This window comes from Perca flavescens, chromosome 6 (genome assembly GCF_004354835.1).
Source record: "Perca flavescens isolate YP-PL-M2 chromosome 6, PFLA_1.0, whole genome shotgun sequence".
NCBI lineage: Eukaryota > Metazoa > Chordata > Actinopteri > Perciformes > Percidae > Perca > Perca flavescens.
Genome location: NC_041336.1, coordinates 38,978,065 through 38,999,720, shown reverse-complemented (window position 1 = coordinate 38,999,720; position 21,656 = coordinate 38,978,065). Strand labels below are relative to the sequence as shown.

The following is a 21,656-nucleotide window of genomic DNA, read 5'->3' as shown; positions in this document are numbered from 1 at the left end:
TGCTAGTATGCTAAACTAATGTGAGATAGTAAACATGGTTAACATTACCTGCTAAATATCAGTATGTTGTCATTGTTAGCATGCAGATGTTACTATTTAGTCCATAACACCACTTATGTCTTAGTGCGGCCTCACAGAGCTGCCAACATGGCTGTAGACTTCTTTTTTTTAACCGTTGTTACTGCTGTTAAGTGGAAACCTATGCCGACAGTCGACCCTTCCTCAGACTTATCAAAGCATTTTTATGTGACACTTGAATGTCTTTATCTTCATCTGGCTATATTTTATTCGTACTTTTAACAATGTGTCATACTGTTTGCGTTTGACATTTATCCACCGTTTTATTCCACGAGCATTGACCTGACCAGGTTTTTGCTTTATGAGCAGACTCTTACAAATAGTAGTGATGTTACTGCCACTGGCACATGGAGGAAGTGTTGCCCCCAATACTATAACCAGATGGGTGTGTTGGGTAGGAAAGATGCTACAGCTGGACCCCACGCATAGAGATGATCTCTTTATCCGGAAATTGTACCGGAGGGAAGGACGTTGGTGGAAAGAGTAAGGGTTAGAAGGAGGGGGGAGATACTTAGATGGATGAATATTTGGGGAGCCTCAAGGGTCTAAAGCCAACTCTCTGCAGAGTCTCTGGACTCAACATTAAAGTCCCAGGTGCCATCAGATTTCAATAAAGTCTTGGTTCAGAAGGAACAAAAGCAGAAAAGAAATGGCAGCTTAACTTCAAACCATCTCTGCAGTACAGCTTGAAGCTGTTTTCCCCTCAAATCTTAGATAAGAATTTTTTTTTAAGTCAGAGTTTGAGTTCTTGTTTTGACATTGTTATTGCCAAGACTTTAGTGACATTTTGCCTAATTAGAGTGGACTATGACATACAACTTGGGGATAATTGACCAGGGCGGTCTGTGATGCCTTTTGAAGATGCAAAATGTGTGGTCTCTTTCTCGTCTCTCTTCCTTTTGCCAACTTACGTTCTTCCTTTTGTTTTTCTATGTTCCAGGGGGCTGTTCATCACTATTCATGACCGAGGCCACATCTCTACAATTCTCCAGAACTGGCCAGAAAAGGACGTCAGGGTAAATTATGTCACTCAAACAGTGCATGGTGTGAAGTCTTACATCTGTATATTTAATGTATTTATGTTGTTCCTGCACGACCACATCACAAAACCCATGGAAATTAAGTATTGTTCTGTATGACTGCATCAATAAAACAGAACATAATAATGTTTGCAAAAATGTGAACTGGAACCTGAATGTTTGGTTGATTGGGTCAGTGGCCAACACAAAATGAGTAATGAGGATACAGAAATAATCCATCTGTGCCTTTTTTATTTGTCTTTTATTGGAATTAGCTGACAATTCAAAAATAAAAATATAGAATATGACCTGCCTTATCATTTAATGTATATGCATTTAGCATACAATATTGTTCTATATGACAATGCAGTTTACACAAATTGAGAAACAACAGCAGTGCCGGCACTTCTGATTTTTGTCCACTTGAGTACCCTTACTTTCTTATTGCGTACCGCCACTTCCTGGGGTGAGTAGGTACGCACCACACGAAAACACCTGCATGTCTCTCACAAAGCAGCCGAATGTTGAGAAAACAGCACTGAAAATGTGGATGGATAATTGTATTAGATAAACATATTATTGTAACCCTGTGCTGGAGAAGGCTACTGTGTTACTGTGCCACTGCCCAACACAGGAGCACAGCTGTGATCCAGTGCGCAGCCCACAGCTGGACCATGATGACCGGCCCACCCCAGCAATCACCAAAAAAAGTTAATGTCAAGCCCTGAATGTATGTATTGAAATGCATACAAAAAATATATTAGAAGCAATATATTATCAAGATATTTATATAAATATGAATATATACAAGAAAGAAAAGTAGGAAATAGAATACATCATAGCAACAACACATGTTGTAATGATTTGGAAAGTAGATTATCTCTATGGACTCCCTCCAGGAAGAGACTATTTTAACTGCTTTCACAACCGTAGGATAAACTATGTTGAGTGATAGGTGGCCACAATTATGGTGATAACAGTAAGAAAACGAGAACTTACTTTAATATAATCCTAAGTGACATACAGACACTATAATAGCTTTGCATTGTTGTTTGGCTTTGTTTGAAATTATCTGTAGAATATGATCAGCAATACTGAAGACGTAAAAGTAGTGAAGATACTTTTTAAACTATCAGGGAGCTTGCATTGTGAACTGAAGGTGGTGGGAAGTTAAAGACTGTACAATTATAAATTAAACCTGCAAGCTATTTTGGGCTGATATTAGGATAAAAAAGCACAATGTGTGCATAACTGAAAGGCCAGTCATCTCACACCAGGCTGTCTCAAACAATAATGGATACAGATAAACCAGTGATCCCCTGGGGATCCGTGGATGGTTTTGGCATTGGTTCTTTTGACCTGCTATATTGGCCAATTTCCCAAAAGACTGACATATTCCTCTAATCCTTTGTATAGAGCAACTATGTGCAAGTCATAATCTACTCATATTTAGAATGACGAAACCAGTAGGCATTCCTGGCATGTCAAATATACCTGCAGCCTGAGCCACCTGTTCACAGCTGTCAACAGCTGGGCATTTACCTCGCTGCTGACATGCCGCCGTTCATTGTCAGGGTGGTCTTATCGTTAACTCACCTAATATGGCCGACTTTTAACATTTCCATAGAGAAAGGGCAAACGGGAGCCAAGGTAACCATCCACTGATGAGCCTTGCAGCCTTTTATATGGACTCAAATAAGGGTCATTAATATTTGAGCTTGTAAAAAGGTTTTGCAGCTGTAGAATTAATTAAAAGTGATAGTTGGGGGGGGGGCTCTTAATAGTATTAAGTATGGTCATTATAGATTTTAAACATTCAAATGGGAAAACTAATGACACCCTTTAAACCTGTCAGATTGTGGGAGGAACCAGGCTGTAAAAATGTTGTGCCAGAGTTATCTGTGTCACACAGATGGTGGAAAGAGAAAAACCCTGAGCATTAGGAACATTTAACATTAAACACTTATGCTGGTGATATTAAGTGTTACACAATTGATTTGTTTCATGCTGTGGAATCAACCCAGAGGGACTTATTTATTGCTTAATGAGTTAAAATGACTAGTGAGTGGAAAGCCAGGAGTGTCTAGGAGGGCCTGGCTTACACTGAGGAAATAAACATGTTTCTGGGTAGCATGGGCAATATTTGTTAAAGGCAAAATATGTGTTCAAACATTTAGAATTAAGTATTATGGTGCTGCAGAGAAGTCCCGTCCTACAAATCCTATTTTACAGACTAAAGAAAAAATCAGGAACAGATCCTCGCAAAAATCCCATTATAATGGTTTTCATTTCTTGTAATTTTAATAATTTTTTCAATGAAAATGAGAATAATGATACAAAAATGATCATTCCCTTCAATACCGTGAATCATATTGCAATTGCAATATCAGTCAAAATGATCACAATTAGATATTTTACTCCTATCGTGCAGCCCTAATGCTAATAAGCTGCCTATCATACATGTAGCAGCATCATACACAGATTGATATTGATGAGATGGTTGGTGTGGCTACTGTAGTCTCTGGCTGACAGTTATGTTGATTGACAGGCGGTGTGTGTGACGGATGGAGAGAGGATCCTGGGGCTGGGGGACCTGGGCTGCTGTGGCATGGGCATCCCAGTGGGTAAGCTGGCCCTCTACACAGCCTGTGGAGGTGTGTCGCCACAGCAATGCCTGCCTGTCATGCTGGATGTGGGCACAGACAATGAGGTAAGAGCTGGTCTAAATATATAAAAAAAAAAAATAAATAAAATAAATTCTACCAAAAAGAATAAATATAACGTGGAAATTTAAAAATATAGTTACACCCTTAAATACAAGTGAAAGACTAATTACAGACGTTGGCCTATAAGCAACTTGTTATATTGTGTTGTTTTTATATTACATCCACAGAGGTGGAAAGGTGGAAATTATTCATGAACTGTAGCCAGTATAGTATATCTATCTATTTATCTGTCTATCTACACAACAGATACAATATGCTCATTATAGTTTGTTAAAGAATAAGTAACTAGTCTGCAGTCATGCTAGGGGCTCTAGTGCTAGTGCTTTTAGCTAAATGCTAACGTCAGCATGCTAATATGGCGGCATGAGAGTGGACAGAACAGAGGAGGTTGTGGTCTAGGTGGAACCTGCCCCAAAAACACTGACAACGCCACCCTGGGAATTTCACCCACTCAATGATCTTACTTCCTAACTGCAATGTTATTGATACAATTAAGGACACACAGGTAGGTATACAATGTATCCAGAGACGAGGTTCAATTTTAAAGGAACAACAAATTGCATTTTGATTTTTAAAACAATTTAAAACACATTAATACCTTGTGGAGGGGAAACGGGGGAATTAGAATTGCTGCTGAGGCTTACCACCACCCGGACACCAGCACCACCACCTTCGGCTCTCAACAAAATACATGAAATTATGATGAAAAGAACAAACTGGAAGAACACAATATACACTGCCAGAATAACCAGTGGATCCAGGAAGGCAGTGCATAGCAAAATAATATCAATTCGAAAGAAAACACTTGTCAATAAACCCCCCAAAAAACTAAATACTAATTATAATTAGAACACAATAAGAACTTAACCAAAGAAACTCAAATTTTTAGGGAGAAAACTAAACTCACTAATGAAAAGAAAACCAAACAAAATGTAAATGCAACTTTTGACTAAATTGAAAACAAAATAACGAACAAGAAACAACTTAATCAACCAAATTATAATGTAGAGGGCCAACCCCTTCATAAAACATGTGGCTCACACATTTGACCGTATGACCGTGACGTAGTTGCCCAGTGGCCGTGAAGGCAGGACAGGCGTGCAGCAATCTTTTGAAGTTGCTGGTACAATATTCAGAGCATGCACTTTAAGGCAAAACAGCAGCCCAGGCAAAACAGCAGCCAGTGGGTAAATGCTATGCAGCTGAAGACGATCTCCAGCTGAACCAGCCCGGTTCCTGTTATTTGTAGAAAATGGTAGTTAACACAAAATAATAATAAAGAATAAATCCTACACCATTTAGCCTACATATCGATAAAGGAGCGTTTGCATCGACCCGAAGGAGGCAGCTCAAAGTGTGCAAACCATAAAGCAACTATCGGTGATATCCGCTATATGAATGCGTTGAACTGCAGGGTGGAAGACTGGCCTGCCAACCGGAAGTCTACGAGCGTTCAATACATAGTAAACATGACAGCAGCTGATAATAATGGAATAAGTGCAGAGACAGTAAAGCTGTTACCTCACCTGTAGCGCAGCAGAACGACACACACGGAGTGAGCAGCCATTTGAGTGGGAGTTACCAGAGGAGCCTCATGCCTCACAACCAACAGATCATCCCCTGACAACTCGTCCTCTGACTGAGGCGCATCAGCAAGAGGTGAACAAGGTGAGGCAGCACCACTTGAAAGATGCGCTCCAACCACAGCCTTCAACAGTGCACGGTTGACCTACCTGGCTTTGGTCGGTTAGTCCGCTGGTGCAATTGTATACACTAACCCTCCCTCTCTGGGCACTTTGAGGACTCTGTACTGCACAAGACCGTAGAGGTCACGGAGCTTATGACGCCCGTTTGCAGTAAAATCACAAAGGCACACTAGCTGGCCTAATTTAAGGGGCACAGCTCTCACCCGCTGATCAGGGTTATTCTTACGGTGCTGTGCGGCAACCCGCAACTTCTCTGTAGCACCTTTGAACTGCTCTTTAATGTTTTATGTAAAGCACTTTGAATTGCCCTGTTGCTGAAATGTGCTATATAAATAAAGCTGCCTTGCCTTGCCTTGCCTTGAAGGCCAACTGCAAGTGGGTCTGGTGCTCCTGAATCCACTCATGGATGTTTCCACCCACAGGATCCTGAACTCTACCCAACTGGAAGTCAAATGGTAGTCTGGGCTCCTGCCCAAACTACGTAGACTCGCCAGTTGCCTGATGGGGAGTAGTGTTATCAGAGAAAAGGACCTGTGGCAAGCAGGAACTCCAGTCCCTCTTCCGAGACACTGGCACAGTGTGCAACAAGTTATGGAGTGCCCTATTAAACCGTTCACATTGGCCATTACCGGCCAGATGGTATGGCGTGGTGCCAGACTTTTCAATGCCATAAAGGCGACAAAGCTGTTTGATAAGGGAGCTCTCGAAGTTGCGGCACTGATCAGAGTGGATGCGGGCAGGGACACCAAACTTAGAGAACCTCTCTACCACCAAAGCTTGAGCCACAGTGGGGGCTCGTTGGTCACAGGTGGGAACAGCAAGTGTGTATTTACTGAAAACATCAGTCATGACCAGGACATTTTCTAACCCACTCTGGGTGGATTCTAACACTGTGTAGTCAATGGCTATAACCTCATTAGGCCGTGAGGCCAACAGGTGCCCCATAAAACTAGAATTGAGAGGTCAAGAGTCTTTGGCAACTTGGCACCTCTCACAGGCCTGACACCACTAAGACACGTCTGAAGACATACCTGGCCAATAACAGCGCTGGTGTAGGAGCTCTAACGTCCTTTCTATGCCCTGATGGCCATGCTCCTGATGGACCTTAGTCAGCACCTCTTCCTTTAGGGAAGCAGGCACTACCACCTGCAAGACTACTTCCGCGCCATCAGGATGAAACACCTGGTGATACAGGACACCACTCCTCTCAACCAACCTGTCCCACTGTCAAAGTAACGCCAATGCAGGCTGGGACTAGGGTTGGGTAACGTTTGGATTTTTATGATTCCGATGCTGAACTGGTACTTTTAAAATGATTCCGATTCCTAAACCTATTCTTGATAAACTGAAAAGTGAATGGTTAATATGCTTTTACGTCTGTTTTGGTGAGCCCAGAGGCAAAATATGGCATTTTAAAAGTAGCCTGCATTTATGGTAGCTAGCTAACGGTAGACTACAGAGAAAGTGTGATATTTTTACGTCCGTTTCGGAGCGACAGAGGGAAAATATTTCAGTCCACACGTTAAGTGAAACCAAAATGAGGAACCAAAATTTGCATTCTAATCTGGTCTGATTCCTACCGGTTGCGTAGGAACCCAACCCTAGCCGGGACGCTCTTTGACGCTCTTCAAAGTTGGGACACTGCTCGAGTCTCCAGAACACAAAGACCTCCTGAATAACTGGATCTGCCTGCTGGAGGGCACAGATATCGGAAGTTGTGTGATGAGGCAGGGCTATGACAGCAGTTTGAGTTGCTTCAGCCCGTGTTTCCTGGAGGGCCTGCTGCAAAGGTTTGGGGAGTGATGTGCCAGGAAGTATAGCATCCATATTTGCTGGGCCAGGCGGGTACTGACGGGATAGAGCATCCGTGTTCTTTTTACTTCTGCCTGAGCGGTACTTTACCTCAAAATCATGATGCAAGCTGGGCTGCCCAACGTTGCAAAAGGAGACCACACACTTATGGCCCAGCAGGTACTCCCAAAATGTCTCCGTCATGGCCCACTTGAGTGGCACAAACTCCAGTTTCATGGAACTGTAATTCACCATGTGGCGCTCAGTGGGCCTCAGACCCCGGCTAGCGTAGGCTATGGGCCTAACCTTACCATCTTGCTCTTGCGATAACACGGCCCCAAAGCCACCATGACTTGCGTCCGTCTCCAAGATGAAGGGAAGAGAAAAGTCGACATATTCAAGCACCGGGGCACTTGTGAGCCTGGCTTTCAGTGCTTCAAAGCTGCTATGGCCCTCCTCTGTCCAGTGTTCAATGACAGCTCGCTCTGCCCTTCTCTTTAGGTGCTGACACACCAAGGAGATTATTGGCCATTGGACAGTCTGGCAAGGTCAGTGATTCGAGTCTGTTCTGTGTGTCCCGCGCCGTCGTCAGTCTGGGGGCCTGTCGGCGTTCATTTTGGCCGACCTGACGTTCAGTCGCTGGCAGGGCAGTCGGGTCTCACCCGGATATGAACTTAGACTTCTCTTTATTGATTCTTTTGGGATGACTCCTGCAAGGAAATTGGATTCCCAGCAGCAGATTTTAGCAGCTTACAAAACACCCTTTAAATAAAGAGGTATAAAAAAACACAGTATAGAAAAAATACAGTATAAGAATAACAATAAACTTTTAGCTAAATATTTAACAAAAAAATAACAGTAAACAACAATAAACTACAGATAAATATATATATATATATATATATATATATATATATATATATATATATATATATATATATATATATATATATATATATATATATATGATTCAAAGGCATAAACAAGGATTGCAGCAGATAAGATGTGAGTCCATTCAGCAAAAATACAGCTGCATACTAAAAACTAAAATGGCTGACTTCCTGTTCTGGGTCAAAGTGCATATCAAACTAAAAGAAATTTAAAGGGCCGGTAGAGCGTTAATTTACTAAACCTGAAGGCAAAACACTCCCTGCCTGGTATCTGTAAATATGCCACACATAGATAACTAAACAACTAATCAGGCCTCAGCCCTATTTTTTCAGAAGAAGAATGATCTCAGATACAGGTCTGAAGAACTTCTTGCTTGAGCCTTCCTTGGACACCTTGAGCTCTACTTTGCGAACTCTACCATCAACGCCCGGAAAGGTGCTCGTTACGAGTGCCATTGGCCAGTCATTTTGAGCTGCTTTGCTGTCTCTCAACAGCACGTCACCCTCTTCGATGTTAGGACATGAATCTTGCCATTTGTGACGAACTTGCAGAGTATGCAGATATTCTCGTTTCCAGCGACTCCAAAACTGGTTGGCTAAGCTCTGCACCTGACGCCACTGCTTTTTATAGAGATCATTCTCTGTGAATTTCCCAAGTGGAGGTGGCATGCTCTGCTTCTGAGTAAGGAGCATTGTCGCGGTAAGTATCAGAGGACAGTCTGCATCTGTAGAGACTGGAACTAGAGGCCTGGAGTTGATAATGGCCGTCACTTCCGCCATCAGGGTGCACAGGACCTCATGAGACAAGCTGGAATAATCTGTGCGCATCAGCATAGAATCCAAGATTCTCCGTGCTACTCCAATCATGCGCTCCCATACACCCCCCATATGAGAAGAGTGTGGTGGATTGAAATCCCATGTGCCACCTTGACTGTTGACATACCTCTGTACCTTAGACTCTTTCATTACCTTGTGGAACTCTAGTTCATTGCAGGCCCCAATGAAATTGGTTCCACAGACAGAGTGAATCTGTTTGGAGGGGCCACGGATAGCAAAGAACCTTCGGAGTGAGTTAATGAAGGATGAAGCATCCATGGACTCGATGACTTCTATGTGAACAGCGCGAGTGCTGAGGCAAGTGAAGAGCACTGCCCAACGTTTACTGTTGGATAAACCTCCTCTCATGCGCCTTGCAGCCACAGTCCAAGGACCGAAGACATCCAGACCTGTGTAAGTGAAAGGTGGTGAAGTGTTTAGCCGCTCTTCTGGTAGGTCTGACATCTTCTGCCTCTCCATTTTTCCACGTAGCTTTCGACAAATGACACATCCATGAAGAATGCTGCTTATGCATCTCTTGCCACCTATGAACCATATTCCAGCTGCTCGAATGGCTCCCTCAGTGAAAGTACGGCTCTGGTGTTCCACTCGCTCATGATAGTGACGTATGAGCAGTGTGGAGACATGATGCTTACCAGGCAAAATGATAGGGTTCTTCTCTCGGCTGCTCAGATCTGCCATCTTTAGTCTGCCACCAACTCTAAGCAGTCCGTCCTCATCTATGAGTGGGTTTAGCTTGGCCAGTGGGCTTTTCTTGTTGATACTTCCTCCCTTGGAAAGAGTGTCCAGTTCCTCAGAGGAGGTTGCCTTCTGCACAGAGAGGATTATTGTCTTCACTGCCTTTGACAGATCACTGACTGTGTGGGGTTTTGTACATTGATGCCAACCATTGCACTGAGAAGGAACTCTGGTCGAGGACTGGAACGAATGAGTTACATGAATGAGTGTTGTAATTGCTCTTTGCAACGAGTTCCAGGAAGAGAATCTGTTAAATCTCTCTGGTGTGAGTAGCTGGTTCCTTGTGCTAGTGGCAAAGCTTGACACTTATGGTTGGATCTCTGTATCTTAGTCTGGATCAATGAGCTCAAACACATTTTGCTGTTCACTGTAGGTTTCCTGTGGTTCCTGTGGTTCATACAAGAATGCTGGTCCTGTGAGCCAGTTGGTATTGGTGAGCTGAGATGCTTGAACAGACCTGGAAGCATGATCGGCCGGATTATGTTCTGTAGGTACATAATGCCACTGCTTTGGCTGTGTGGATAGTCAAATTCTTTGAACTCTGTTGTGGACATATACATAGAACCGTTTTGACTCATTATATATGTACCCAAGTACCACCTTACTGTCACAGTAGAAAGTGACCGCATCAAGCTGGAAGTCAATTTCCTGGACCACAAGCTCGGCCATTTCCACTGCTAGTACAGCTGCACGCAGCTCCAGTCTGGGTATTGTGGGCTCTGTTTGTGGTGCCAGTCTTGCCTTTCCTAGAATGAAGCCGATGTTGATCTGACCATCCTCATCCGTTGTCTTGAGGTATACCACGGCACCGATGGCTTTGGTTGAAGCGTCTGAGAAGATGCAGATTTCCTTTCGCTTGGCATTTGTGGGAGAGCTAACTGTGTAAGCTCGAGGGATATGAAGCTGCTGCAGGTCTTGTAGTGAGTCTCTCCATGACTCCCACTCACCACATTTCTCTTGTGGAAGTGGAGCATCCCAGTCACTTACTTCCATAGACAGTTCTCTGAGTAGAAACTTCCCTTGAATAGTGACAGGAGCGACAAACCCAAGAGGATCAAAAAGGCTGTTTATTGTGGACAGAACTCCACGACATGTGAATGGCTTATCGCTGACAGATGCCTGGAAAGTGAACGTGTCAGCAGCAACTTCCCAGATCAAACCAAGGCTGCGCTGTGTGGGAATGGTTTCGCCACCCAGGTCAAAGTCCTTGATGTCCTTTGCATGGTCTTCCACTGGAAATGCTTTCAGGACGTCTAAGCTGTTTGATGTTATCTTATGAAGTCTCAAGTTTGACTCAGAGAAAGAGGCTTGTGTTCTCTTTAGCAGGGTAATTGCCTGCTCGTCAGTTGGCACAGAAATCAGTCCATCATTCACATAGAACTCACGTTCTACAAAATGTCTGGTGTCTGATCCATGTTGCTGTTCTCCTTTCATAGCAGCTCTTCTGAGGCCGTAGGTGGCCACGGCTGGCGATGGGCTGTTGCCAAACACATGGACCCTCATCCTATACTCGACCACATCTTTGCTTGGGTCATTATCATGATACAAGAGAAAGCGTAAGTAGTCCCGATGATCATCTCTCACAACAAAACAATAAAACATCTGTTGAATGTCTGCAGTCACGGCCACACGCTCCTTCCTGAAGCGAACCAGGACACCCATGAGGCTGTTATTCAGGTCTGGTCCAGTGAGCAGGACGCCTTTCAGAGAGATGCCATTGTATTGCGTACTGGAGTCGAAAACCACTCTGATCTGGTCTGGTTTTCTGGGGTGATAAACTCCAAAAGTTGGTAAATACCAGCACTCTTTTCCCTTCATCAGTGGAGGTGCTGGCTCTGCGTGGTTGTTGTCAAACACCTTCTGCATGAAATCAACAAACTGTTCCTTCATTTTTGGCTTTCGCTCTAGTGTGCGCCGTAGTTAAGAGAGACGGGTCACCGCTTGTTCTCGATTGTTTGGCAGAGGTGGTCTCGGATACCTGAAGGGGAGAGGTGCCACCCAGCTGGAAGACTCATCCTGGAAAACCTGTTCGTCCATGATCTTTAAAAAGTGTTCATCCTCTATGGAGAGTGCACACTTATCATCATCCACTGTTCTCTTGAAGACAGTGAGCCCAAGGGGGTCTTGATCCATGTTACTATTCCAGCGGTCATGAGAAAGACCATACAATGAGCTGGAATTGACTTTTTCTTTAAGGTGGACATGACTTATGCAAACAAGGTAGGTCTTCTGTCTTCTAGGATGTTCGTCTTAAAAGGTGCTAACAGTGGGCTTGTGGACATTCCCTAAGCATACATCACCCACCAAGACCCACCCTAGGTCTAGCTTCTAAGCAAATGGTGTGTTGCCAGGACCGTTGATCTGCTTCCTCACCTTGTGAGCTCTAAGAATGTCTCTCCCAAGCAGAAGAAGGATGTGTGCTTCGTTATCTAGAGCTGGGATCTCAGCAGCAAGGCTCTTAAGGTGGGGTTGATGGAGAGCAGCCTTAGGTGTTGGGATTTCCTCACGGTTGTCTGGTATGTCATTGCACTCAATCAGTGTCGGAAGTGTAAGGCTAACTCCACCATTCAGCACTTCAATCTGATAGCAAGACGTTCTTCGGCCTGAACTCTCTCTCATGCCGGCACGTCTTCAAAGTGTAGGGAAGCGTATAACTGTGGATGCCAAACAGATAAAAAAAACTCTGACCTGGCTAATGATCTGTTGCTCTGGTCATCGAGCATAGCATACATCCTGACAGCTTTCTCATTGTGCCCTTTAGGATCGACATTGACGAGGCAAATCTTGGAGCATGACTTTGCGGTAACGGCGCTGCCACAAACCTCAGTGCACAGAGAGTTCACAGCAAGTGTTGACAAAGCATCCTCTTTTTCTTCCTCCCCGCCGTCCTCTGATGGGGAGTTTGAGGCAATGAGAGCCCATGGAGGTGGTCCAGGATGTAGAGCTGTAAGGTGACGATCACTGTTACATTCATCGCACTTCAATGCAGCTTTGCAGTTGCGAGTGAGATGCGAAGATGATGAGCAGCACTTAAAGCAGATCCCTTGCTCTTTCAAGTAGGCTTTGCGTTCCTCGATTGTTTTCAATCTGAAGCCACGGCATTTCCTGAGTGGATGAGGCTTGTTATGGATGGGACAGTACTTAGCTACATCATCTTCAGGTGCTGTTTTGTTCTGAGCTGCAGTGGGGGAAACATTAGTTTTATGCACCGACACTGAAGTTCTGAAGTTTACGCGCTTTAAAGGAGGTTTCTCACTCCTTGGAGAGCTGTTGCCTGGAAGTGCAAAGCTCGGGTCATTTCTTGTTTTAGCCTGGTGGCATATGAAATAAGTGAAGAAGGAAAACGGGGGGGTAAGAAACACGATACTCCTCCTTATACTTTGATCCCTGAGAAATCCATTTCTCCTGCAAGCCATATGGCAGCTTTTCCACAATGCGGCTGATGCTGCGGGAGGTGTCCAAGTATGCCAAGCCAGGTAGATAGCCATCTTCCTTAGCTGAGAGTAGCTCCATTAAAAGATCCCCTAGTTCTCTTAACTTGTGGTTGTCCTTATTTGTGATCTTTGGAAAGTTGTCAAGCTTCTTAAAAAGAGCACTTTCTTTGACTTCGGGAGAGCTGTAACACTCATCAAGCCTTTCCCAAGTCATTTTCAGAGCTGCTTGTGGGTTGCTTATAGGAACTGCCCTCAAACACCTGACGTACTCTGCTGACTGTTTACCGAGCCATTTTGACAGCAAGTCCAACTGTTCCCCAGCAGTAAGGTCCAAATCCCTTATTGTGTTGAGAAAAGATGACTTCCAAGCTCTATAGGTTTATGGGCGGTCATCAAAATGTGATAGGCCAGTGCTGACAAGCTCTTTGCGTGCTAGATACTTTGCCATATCCAACATAACTAAAGACTCTGGCTGCCATACAGGTAAACTATTTGAATACTGAGTGTTATTAAACATGGGCTTTTGATGAAAAATATTGTCGGTCTGTAATGTCTCTTTTTTCACCTGAGGGGGATTTCTTCCTTGCAGCTGGACAGATGACTGAGGGTTGTGAAGTACTTGTGAGTTCTGGGGTTTCTCTGAGCATTGTTGAGGGTTAAGTGGTAAGGGGCAGACATCACCTTCAACATGCTGGTTATCATCTTCCTCCAAAGCATTCAGAGAACATTGAGAGGTAAGCCCAACAGGCTGCATTGCTTGTTGCTCATGTTGGAAGTTTAAGGCTGTCTTAGATTGCTGGCTCAGACGTGTAGCTTGGTCCTTAACATAATCAGACACGCGTTCGTGTGTGCCTTGTCCTGACGCTAGGTAGCTTTTTCCGCTGTGAAAATCCTCACCCTCATGTTCTGCTGCTGCCTCCAATATTTCTGCCTGGGCAATAGCAGCTGCAGCCTCCTTTTCAAGATGCAGAGCTTCCAAATTACCCTCTAGTCTAGCTTTGTCAACTTTAATAGCAATCTCCTTCTCTGCAAATTCAACACGTGCTCGTGCAGCCTCTGCCTTTGCTCTTGCTCGTGCAGCTGCAACACCCACTGATGATCGTGATGATCGTGATGAACAAGAACGCTGGGAACTATGGACTGATGCTCCATCTTGTGAGCCCCGAGTTTCCTTATGGTCTTGGAAGTACTTGTCATCCATGATAGTTATGTTTTGTTTACTCACTGCGATCTACTGCTGTAGCATTGTTTAGCCAGCTGCGTATCCGTCTTTTCACTATGCTGCTCTCCTTGTGTGTGTGTGTGTGTACACAATTCAGCAGTAAGCCAAACTCCATTCAAATGAATACGGGAGTCAGGATATAGCGTCCAAGCTCCTGGTGATTTATTTGGCGTCACCGTCATATACAGTATGAATAAGAGTGAAACTGTAGAACATAAACAAAAATATACAATAAGCAAGATGCACAATCAAAGTATACACTGTAGTATAAACTCCACATAGCTTCTATGCATCAGTTGTATAGTGATTTAAGTATACAGTGTAGGATTCTCGTAGGGTACAGATTTGATCATTGGCAAATTATCAAAGATGTTTTATCAATATTAATAAAGTTATGAATATGTTATTAATAACTGTATCAAATCGACAAACAATCAAAACGGGGCACCACCCTGCAAGTCAGGGACCAATAATCAAACTGTGGAACAGTCTCATTTCTGTGTGAATCCTTTAAAAAGGAAATAAAGGAAGGGGTGAATCCAAGCACGGACCTGATTGACCAGCAATTATTACAACAAGTACACAAATAATCACAAGCAACTGCTAATTAAGTATAATAAGATTTATTAACGTCACAATTATCAGTAGCTAATCAATAATACTTCAATAATAAACTTATATACCTTTTTACAATATCACAACCAACAACAAAGCAAAAACAAAACAACGCAGCAGGGACACGTCTGTGTCTGTGTGTGTGTGTGAGTGTGTGTGTGGGAGAAGGTGAGTGAAAAGGGAGGGGGCGGTGTCGATCGTAGTTCTAACACATAAAACAACTCCAAAAATGGTTACTCCTGTGAGCTACACTCTGATTCTACCTGTGTTCCTCTGATGTTGCAAGACATTCCTCCCCCTTTTGGCAGGGGGGTGGTGATCTCTCCTCCAAGGGGGAGGAGAAGAAGAAGAAGGGTCTCTCCTCCGGGAAGGTGAGGAAGAGGGTTTTCTCCGCCGAGGTAGCGGAGATGAACAAGATCGGTCTCTCCGAGTAGGAGGATGAGAAGAAGAGGAACAAGAATGGTCTCTTCTCTGGGAAGAAGACAAGTGGGTTTTTCGCCGAGGTGGCGGAGAGAAATGGGGTCTCTGACTGTGAGGAGACCAAGGAGGAGGAGAATAGAACGCTGTTCTTTGCTTGGCACGCCGGAGCTGTGCCGAGAGGTCCTCACGGCTCTCCTCTAACCGGCAGACCTCATCACGCCTGGCTTGGACTCTCTGTCTAAGCCAGGCTGTTTTGTGCTGCTCAGCTAGCTTTTGGTATCCAAGACAGCTGTGCCCTGTAAGCCAATAGTTCCTGGAGTATTTCATCGCAGGTAGTTTCATAACCATCACGGTTATTCTTTTCAGAGTCTAGGATGAGACAAGCGACCACATTCTGCAGGACTGTGTTGGTCGGCCCTTTGGAAGCTTTTGCCTCCAGCCTCTGGTACTCAAAGCGACTCATTTTACCTGTAGTAAAGAGATTGCTACCAGGGCTCAATTCCTTTGTGGTGACAAAGGAAAATTAACTGTGAACAAGTTGATTCAAGGAGCAGGTGAAAGGCTTAACCTGTAGTTCCTTTAGTTTTAAGTGTTGACTGCTAATTAAGCTTATTACTACCATTTACCACCAACCCAATTCTATCAGGTGGTCGCAGAGGTCGCACCACCTCAGGTGAGTAATAGCTGTTACTGTCAAAAATCTGAGTGTTAGTATTAATAACTTTAAGATCGAGTAGAGCGTGGAAATCTTGACTGCTAACTAAGCTAGTTAATACCATTTACCACCAACCCGATCGTGTCAGGTGGCCGTAGAGGCCTGGACACCTCAGTTGAGTAATAGCCGTTACAGTCAAGGGTTAAAGTTTTTTTTTTTTTTTTTTTTAAATATTTAAAATAAAAAAAAAAAAAAGGTATGGACAATTATGCATACATGTTGCACTAATGCTGGTATTCAACGCTCGCACGGGGCGTTAAATATGTTGCGGGAAAATTATAATTTTTTAACCAAAGATTTAACCAAACTCTTGGTCCCCAACAACAGTATACATGGCATGCAGTTAACCTGATAACTTGCTAACGTACAGGTGGTTTAGCTTACGATTTACTAATTTATAAAAATAAAGTTTAGTAAAACATTCATCACAAAAATAATGTCAAGATATTGTTCTATGGTCTGTGTTAAACTAATACTTACAGACGATGCTTTCGAAGGCATAAACAAAGGAAGGATTGCAGCAGATAAGATGTGAGTCCATTCAGCAAAAATACAGCTGCATACTAAAAACTAAAATGGCTGACTTCCTATTCTGGGTCAAAGTGCATATCAAACTAAAAGAAATTTAAAGGGCCGGTAGAGCGTTAATTTACTAAACCTGAAGGCAAAACAACCTGCTTTGTGTCTTTCTGTACAGATGGCTGGTGTGTGTTGTCCAGTCCAGTTTATTATCCAGCCGCAGCCCGAGGTATTTGTATGATTGCACAGCCTCCACCTCAGCTCTCTCTTGCTGGACTGGTCGCAATCTTGGTCTGGACCTCCCAAAGTCAATGACCAGCTCCTTTGTCTTAGAGGTGTTGAGCTTTAGGCAGTTAGTGTGACACCAGAGAGCAAAATCCCCCACCAGACTCCAATGCTCCTCCTCTCTGTCACCCCTGATACACCCAACGATGGCTGTGTCATTGGCGTACTTCTGTATGTGGCGAGCAGAAAGAGGTAACTAGAGACATATTCAGCAACTGCATGGCCTATTTCTTGCTTAAAATGTTTTCAGAAACATGTTTCAGTGAACTATTTTAGTACAATATGAGATCGTATTCTGAACGGCCGCCATGACAGTCTGGCTTTGAATTTCCGGAGAAAACAAACCCATGTGACGTGTTCGTCCAATCAGCTGCCGGTTTTCATTTCTTGGGCAACAATACAGATTAGCGCCGCCTGCTGTTATAGAGATGTATTACGTCTCGTCTCGTCTTTTTGGTGTGTTCTGTGGCACTTTTTGGACCAACATGGGGAGACTGATCATTTCGACTGGCTTTTCTGTCAACGGTCGGCTGTTGGCTATATGTGTAAGCGGCTTTAGATTTGGTGGCCCCCAGATGTGCCACCAGCTTGTGTAGAGGGGCTGCCAACTTAGCAAAACCCTCAACAAAGTGGCAATAATAGCTGGCGAACACAAGAAGCTCTGAAACTGTAGCGGGAGACTGCCAGTTGGCTAACACCTCTACCTGGCTTGGATCTGTGGGAACCCCCTTGCAGGAGATCACATTCCCCAAGTAACATACCTCTTGCTGGAAAAAGGCACATTTGGTGAGCTTTGCCTTTAGATTCTCCCGTTGAAGCCGGCCCAGCACCACTTCCAACCTCTCCAAATGCTGCTGGACTGTGGAGGAGAAAACCACAATTTTGTCAAGGTAAAGCAGCAAGTGGTTTTGTTGGTCACCAAACAGCCATTGCATCAATGTCTGAAAGGTGCAATGGGCATTACAGAGCCCAAAGGGCATGCAATTCCATTCAAAAACCCCAAAAGTAGTGCAAAACACAGTTTTGGACCGATCTGCCTCAGTAACTGGGACCTGGTTATACCCACTGGCCAGGTCCAAGGTAGAAAACCAGTGGGCACCCGTAAGTGCATCCAAGGATTCCTCGATGCGAGGAAAAGGGAAAGCATCTTTCCGGGTTTTGCAGTTGAGCTGCCTGTAGTCAACACACATTCTTAGAGTTCCATCCTTCTTCTTAACAAGGACAATGGGGTAGTGTTAATTTTGTCACCTATTTTTAATTTAGTCTTAGTCTTGTGCCAAACATTTTTGTTAGTCAAGTTTTAGTCGACTAAAAGTCTCGTCATTTTAGTCAAGTTTTAGTCAAAACATTTTAGTCTTTTTTTAAATAAATTATTTCTGATAACCATTTCAGTCAAATAGTTATAAAAATAAATAAATGCTATAAAGTTATATTATAGCCTCTTCCTTATTTCACCAGTAAACGACAAAAACAACCACTGCATGGGGAAAGGATATTTTACAATAAAATAAATGCAGCACGAAACCGGAGAGGCGTATTTCAAGTGAACGCAACATGTTGTTTTTCAGACAACGGCAGCTGCAGACTGTCGTACGTCTCGTGTTGGAAATAGAGACAAACCTTTACACCGTTTAGCTGTCAGCATTTTAACTGTGTTAAATCCAACTGCTAGCTAACGGTATGCTAACGTTACCTGCTGCCAAGTGTAGTGTTAACTAGCGCCCCGTGCAGCGATGTTTCGGTTGACTCTAACGTCTGTTTAGGAGCATCAGAGAGAAGCGCAGGCCATTCGGTCCGGTAGATAACGGTCGTTAGGGCACTTGTCGGTGCCGTAGCACCGGGTCTCAGTAACAGCTGAATATTCTATCTCATGATGAAAAAGTAGACACGATTGTAGACGAAAATGAAGAGAGATTTTATCTTAGTTTTTATTTTATGCAAAACATTTTAGTCTCGTCTTTTTTCGTCAACAATAATGCATGTTAATTTAGTCTTAGTCAGCGTTTTTGGACATTGGTGCAGTCTCGTCAGCTTCTCGTCTTAGTCATGGAAAAAAAGGTCGTTGACGAACATTTAGTCTCGTCTCGTCTGACGAAATTAACACTACAATGGGGCTGGCTTAAGGACTGCTACTCTCCCTGATTACCTGTACCTCAAATAGTTGGTGAATATGCTCTTTAACCACCTCGTACTCAGATGGAGGAATACGCCTGTAGCGTTGCCTGACAGGAACGTTGTCTAAGAGAGGGATGTCATGGGTAATCAGGTTGGTGCAACCAAGGTCTCCATCATGGGAAGAAAAGACAGAGTTGTATCTCTCAAGAAGGGACTTCACCGGACCCTGTTCCTCAACAATGACGACAGGTCCATGGCATCTATCTGATCCTGCACCGTGGGAGCAGCAGTCTGAGATGCCACTGTGGCCACACCTGAAGGCACCTCTGTGACTCCTGTGAGCAGGCTGATGACACAAACCTCATCCAATGTACCTACAACCGTGTGTAAGTAGAGCAACACATCAGTGGTACCTTCATTTACAACTGGGATGTAGGCAGTACCCCTTACAACCTGAACCAAGGCAGGAGATACAAGAAGTCTAGCTGGTAGGCCAGAGCTCAGAGGTTCAAACAGCACACATCAGACGGTGCGGTGACAATTTTCATCACACCACCAGGAATCCGACAAGCCTTCCTGCCTCACACTCTTACCTTACCAGCATCATCATCAGGGGAATGAGTGCTGGCTTGCTGGCACTTTTGCAACGCCTTCACAACAGACTCTGGGCTGTTGGCAACCACAGGTAAGTCAAACATGGCTAAGCCATGCTGACTGAAAAGCTCTCTGTAGCATCACGTTCATCCCCAAAACAACAGGGATCTGTGAAGACACACCACCAGGGGGATCTTTGACTACCAGCAACCCACACCGCTGCATTAATTTACCACAAAGCTCAATGTTGAGCTCCAAGTAGCCAATGTAGGGAATGGCCAACCCATTGGTTTCCCTGAGCTGCAGCCAGTGACCAGACTGGAGCCTCTCTTGACCCCATGGCTCAAACTGCTGGAGAAAGAAGCTCTCTGTGACTGTAGAAACCATTGAACCGGTGTCTACCAAGCAGAGGACCTCAACCCCACCCACACACACCTCTAAATGTGGGCAAGATGACATCAGCTTGGAAGTTTCCGCCAGATCATTAAAAACAACTGAACCAATGGCTGCCACCTCCGAACTGTGGCTCTGCAATTTGGCGGGTGCTAGTTTTCCGATACCTGAGCAGGGCGAGCCTCCGAACTGTGGCTCTGCAATTTGGCGGGTGCTAGTTTTCCGATACCTGAGCAGGGCGAGCCTGCCTGTTAGAAGGTGGAGGGGCAGGCGAAGGAAAGTGTGCATGAGCAGGGACACGTTCTCCTTCGCACTCCCTGGCAAAATGGGCAGGCTGCTGGCACTGCCTACATATTATGGGGCCATTATTATGGGGTTTTCATAGGGGGCCTGCAGCAGTGATTGGCCAAAAGAATGCCAGGTAGTTACGAGTTAAACTCATACTGCTACACTAACATGCTCCCAAAGACAATGCTATCATGCTGATATTTAGTTTAATGTATACCATGTCCATCATCATAGTTTAGCATGTTAGCATGCTAACATTTGCTAATTAGCACTAGCGCAAAGTAGCTGTCACTACCCGATGTGAGTTGAGTGCAGATGTGGTTTGCGCATGCATGATTTGAAAGGTTTACGGCATAAGGCCAAGGGATCCGGCAAATGTTTTAGCTATCTATGATTGTTTGATTGCTAAAGATAGCTCAAAACACCATTCAAGTGACAGCCTTTGTTGTGTTTGATTGCTAACTTGTAGCCAGCAGTGAACGAACTTTGTTATGTAGGTCCATTTTTATTCTATTGACATTACAGAAGTTTCTCGTTAGCAGTTTTGTGTAGGCTACTTCAGTCTCTAATCTAGAACTGACATCAGGGATCATGCTATGAAAATGTGATGCCTTATGCTAAATAATAAATTACTGCTATGTAATCTCATTATTCTGTTGCTAACAGCAAAACAGATCTGCGGGAAATCAGGTCATTGTCGCAAAGTGACGCATGCGCAACTCACATCTGTACTCGACTCACATCGGGTTGTGACAGTAGCCTACAGATTAAACAAACAACATATACCATTAACGTGTTGATTAGTGAGTTTAGGCAGATTTTGTTAAAGAGACAGGATAGATGTTACTCCCTGCTTCCAGTTTTTATGCTAAGCTAAGCTACCCAGCTCCTGGCTGGCAGCTTCATATTTACCATTCAAAAATGAGAGTGGTATGAATCTTCTCATCTAGTGTAGTTCTATCACTTGTTATGGAGTATGTTTAGTGTGATGCTGCTACGTTTACTCAACTTCAGAAACATTTACAGATTACCACATCAGTTCTAACCTTTAGTCACTTAAGTAGGGAACAGTGAAACTAAGACTGTGAGGGGAAAATCGCTTTTTTTTTGCTCACACAGAGGCCAGAAATAAAGGTCAGCTACAGAGCAGCGGGGGCTGGTAAAGTGTCTTGCTCAACTAAAGGTGGATTACATTAAATTAGATGAAACTCTAAATAATCCCTGTGGAGAAATTAGGTCATTATAGCCCCAGGGAGTAATGATCAAGTGTG

General features: G+C 44.0%; 1 protein-coding gene across 1 annotated transcript in view; it reads left to right on the top strand.

Moving 5' to 3' along the window:
• The window catches only part of me1 (malic enzyme 1, NADP(+)-dependent, cytosolic), a 152,712-nt gene that overhangs the window by 104,106 nt on the left and 26,950 nt on the right, over positions 1-21,656 (top strand). The window contains exons 4-5 of the mRNA XM_028579465.1: positions 1,019-1,094; positions 3,646-3,807. Of these exons, the coding sequence (XP_028435266.1) occupies positions 1,019-1,094; positions 3,646-3,807 (238 nt within the window). The remainder of the gene's footprint in view (positions 1-1,018; positions 1,095-3,645; positions 3,808-21,656) is intronic.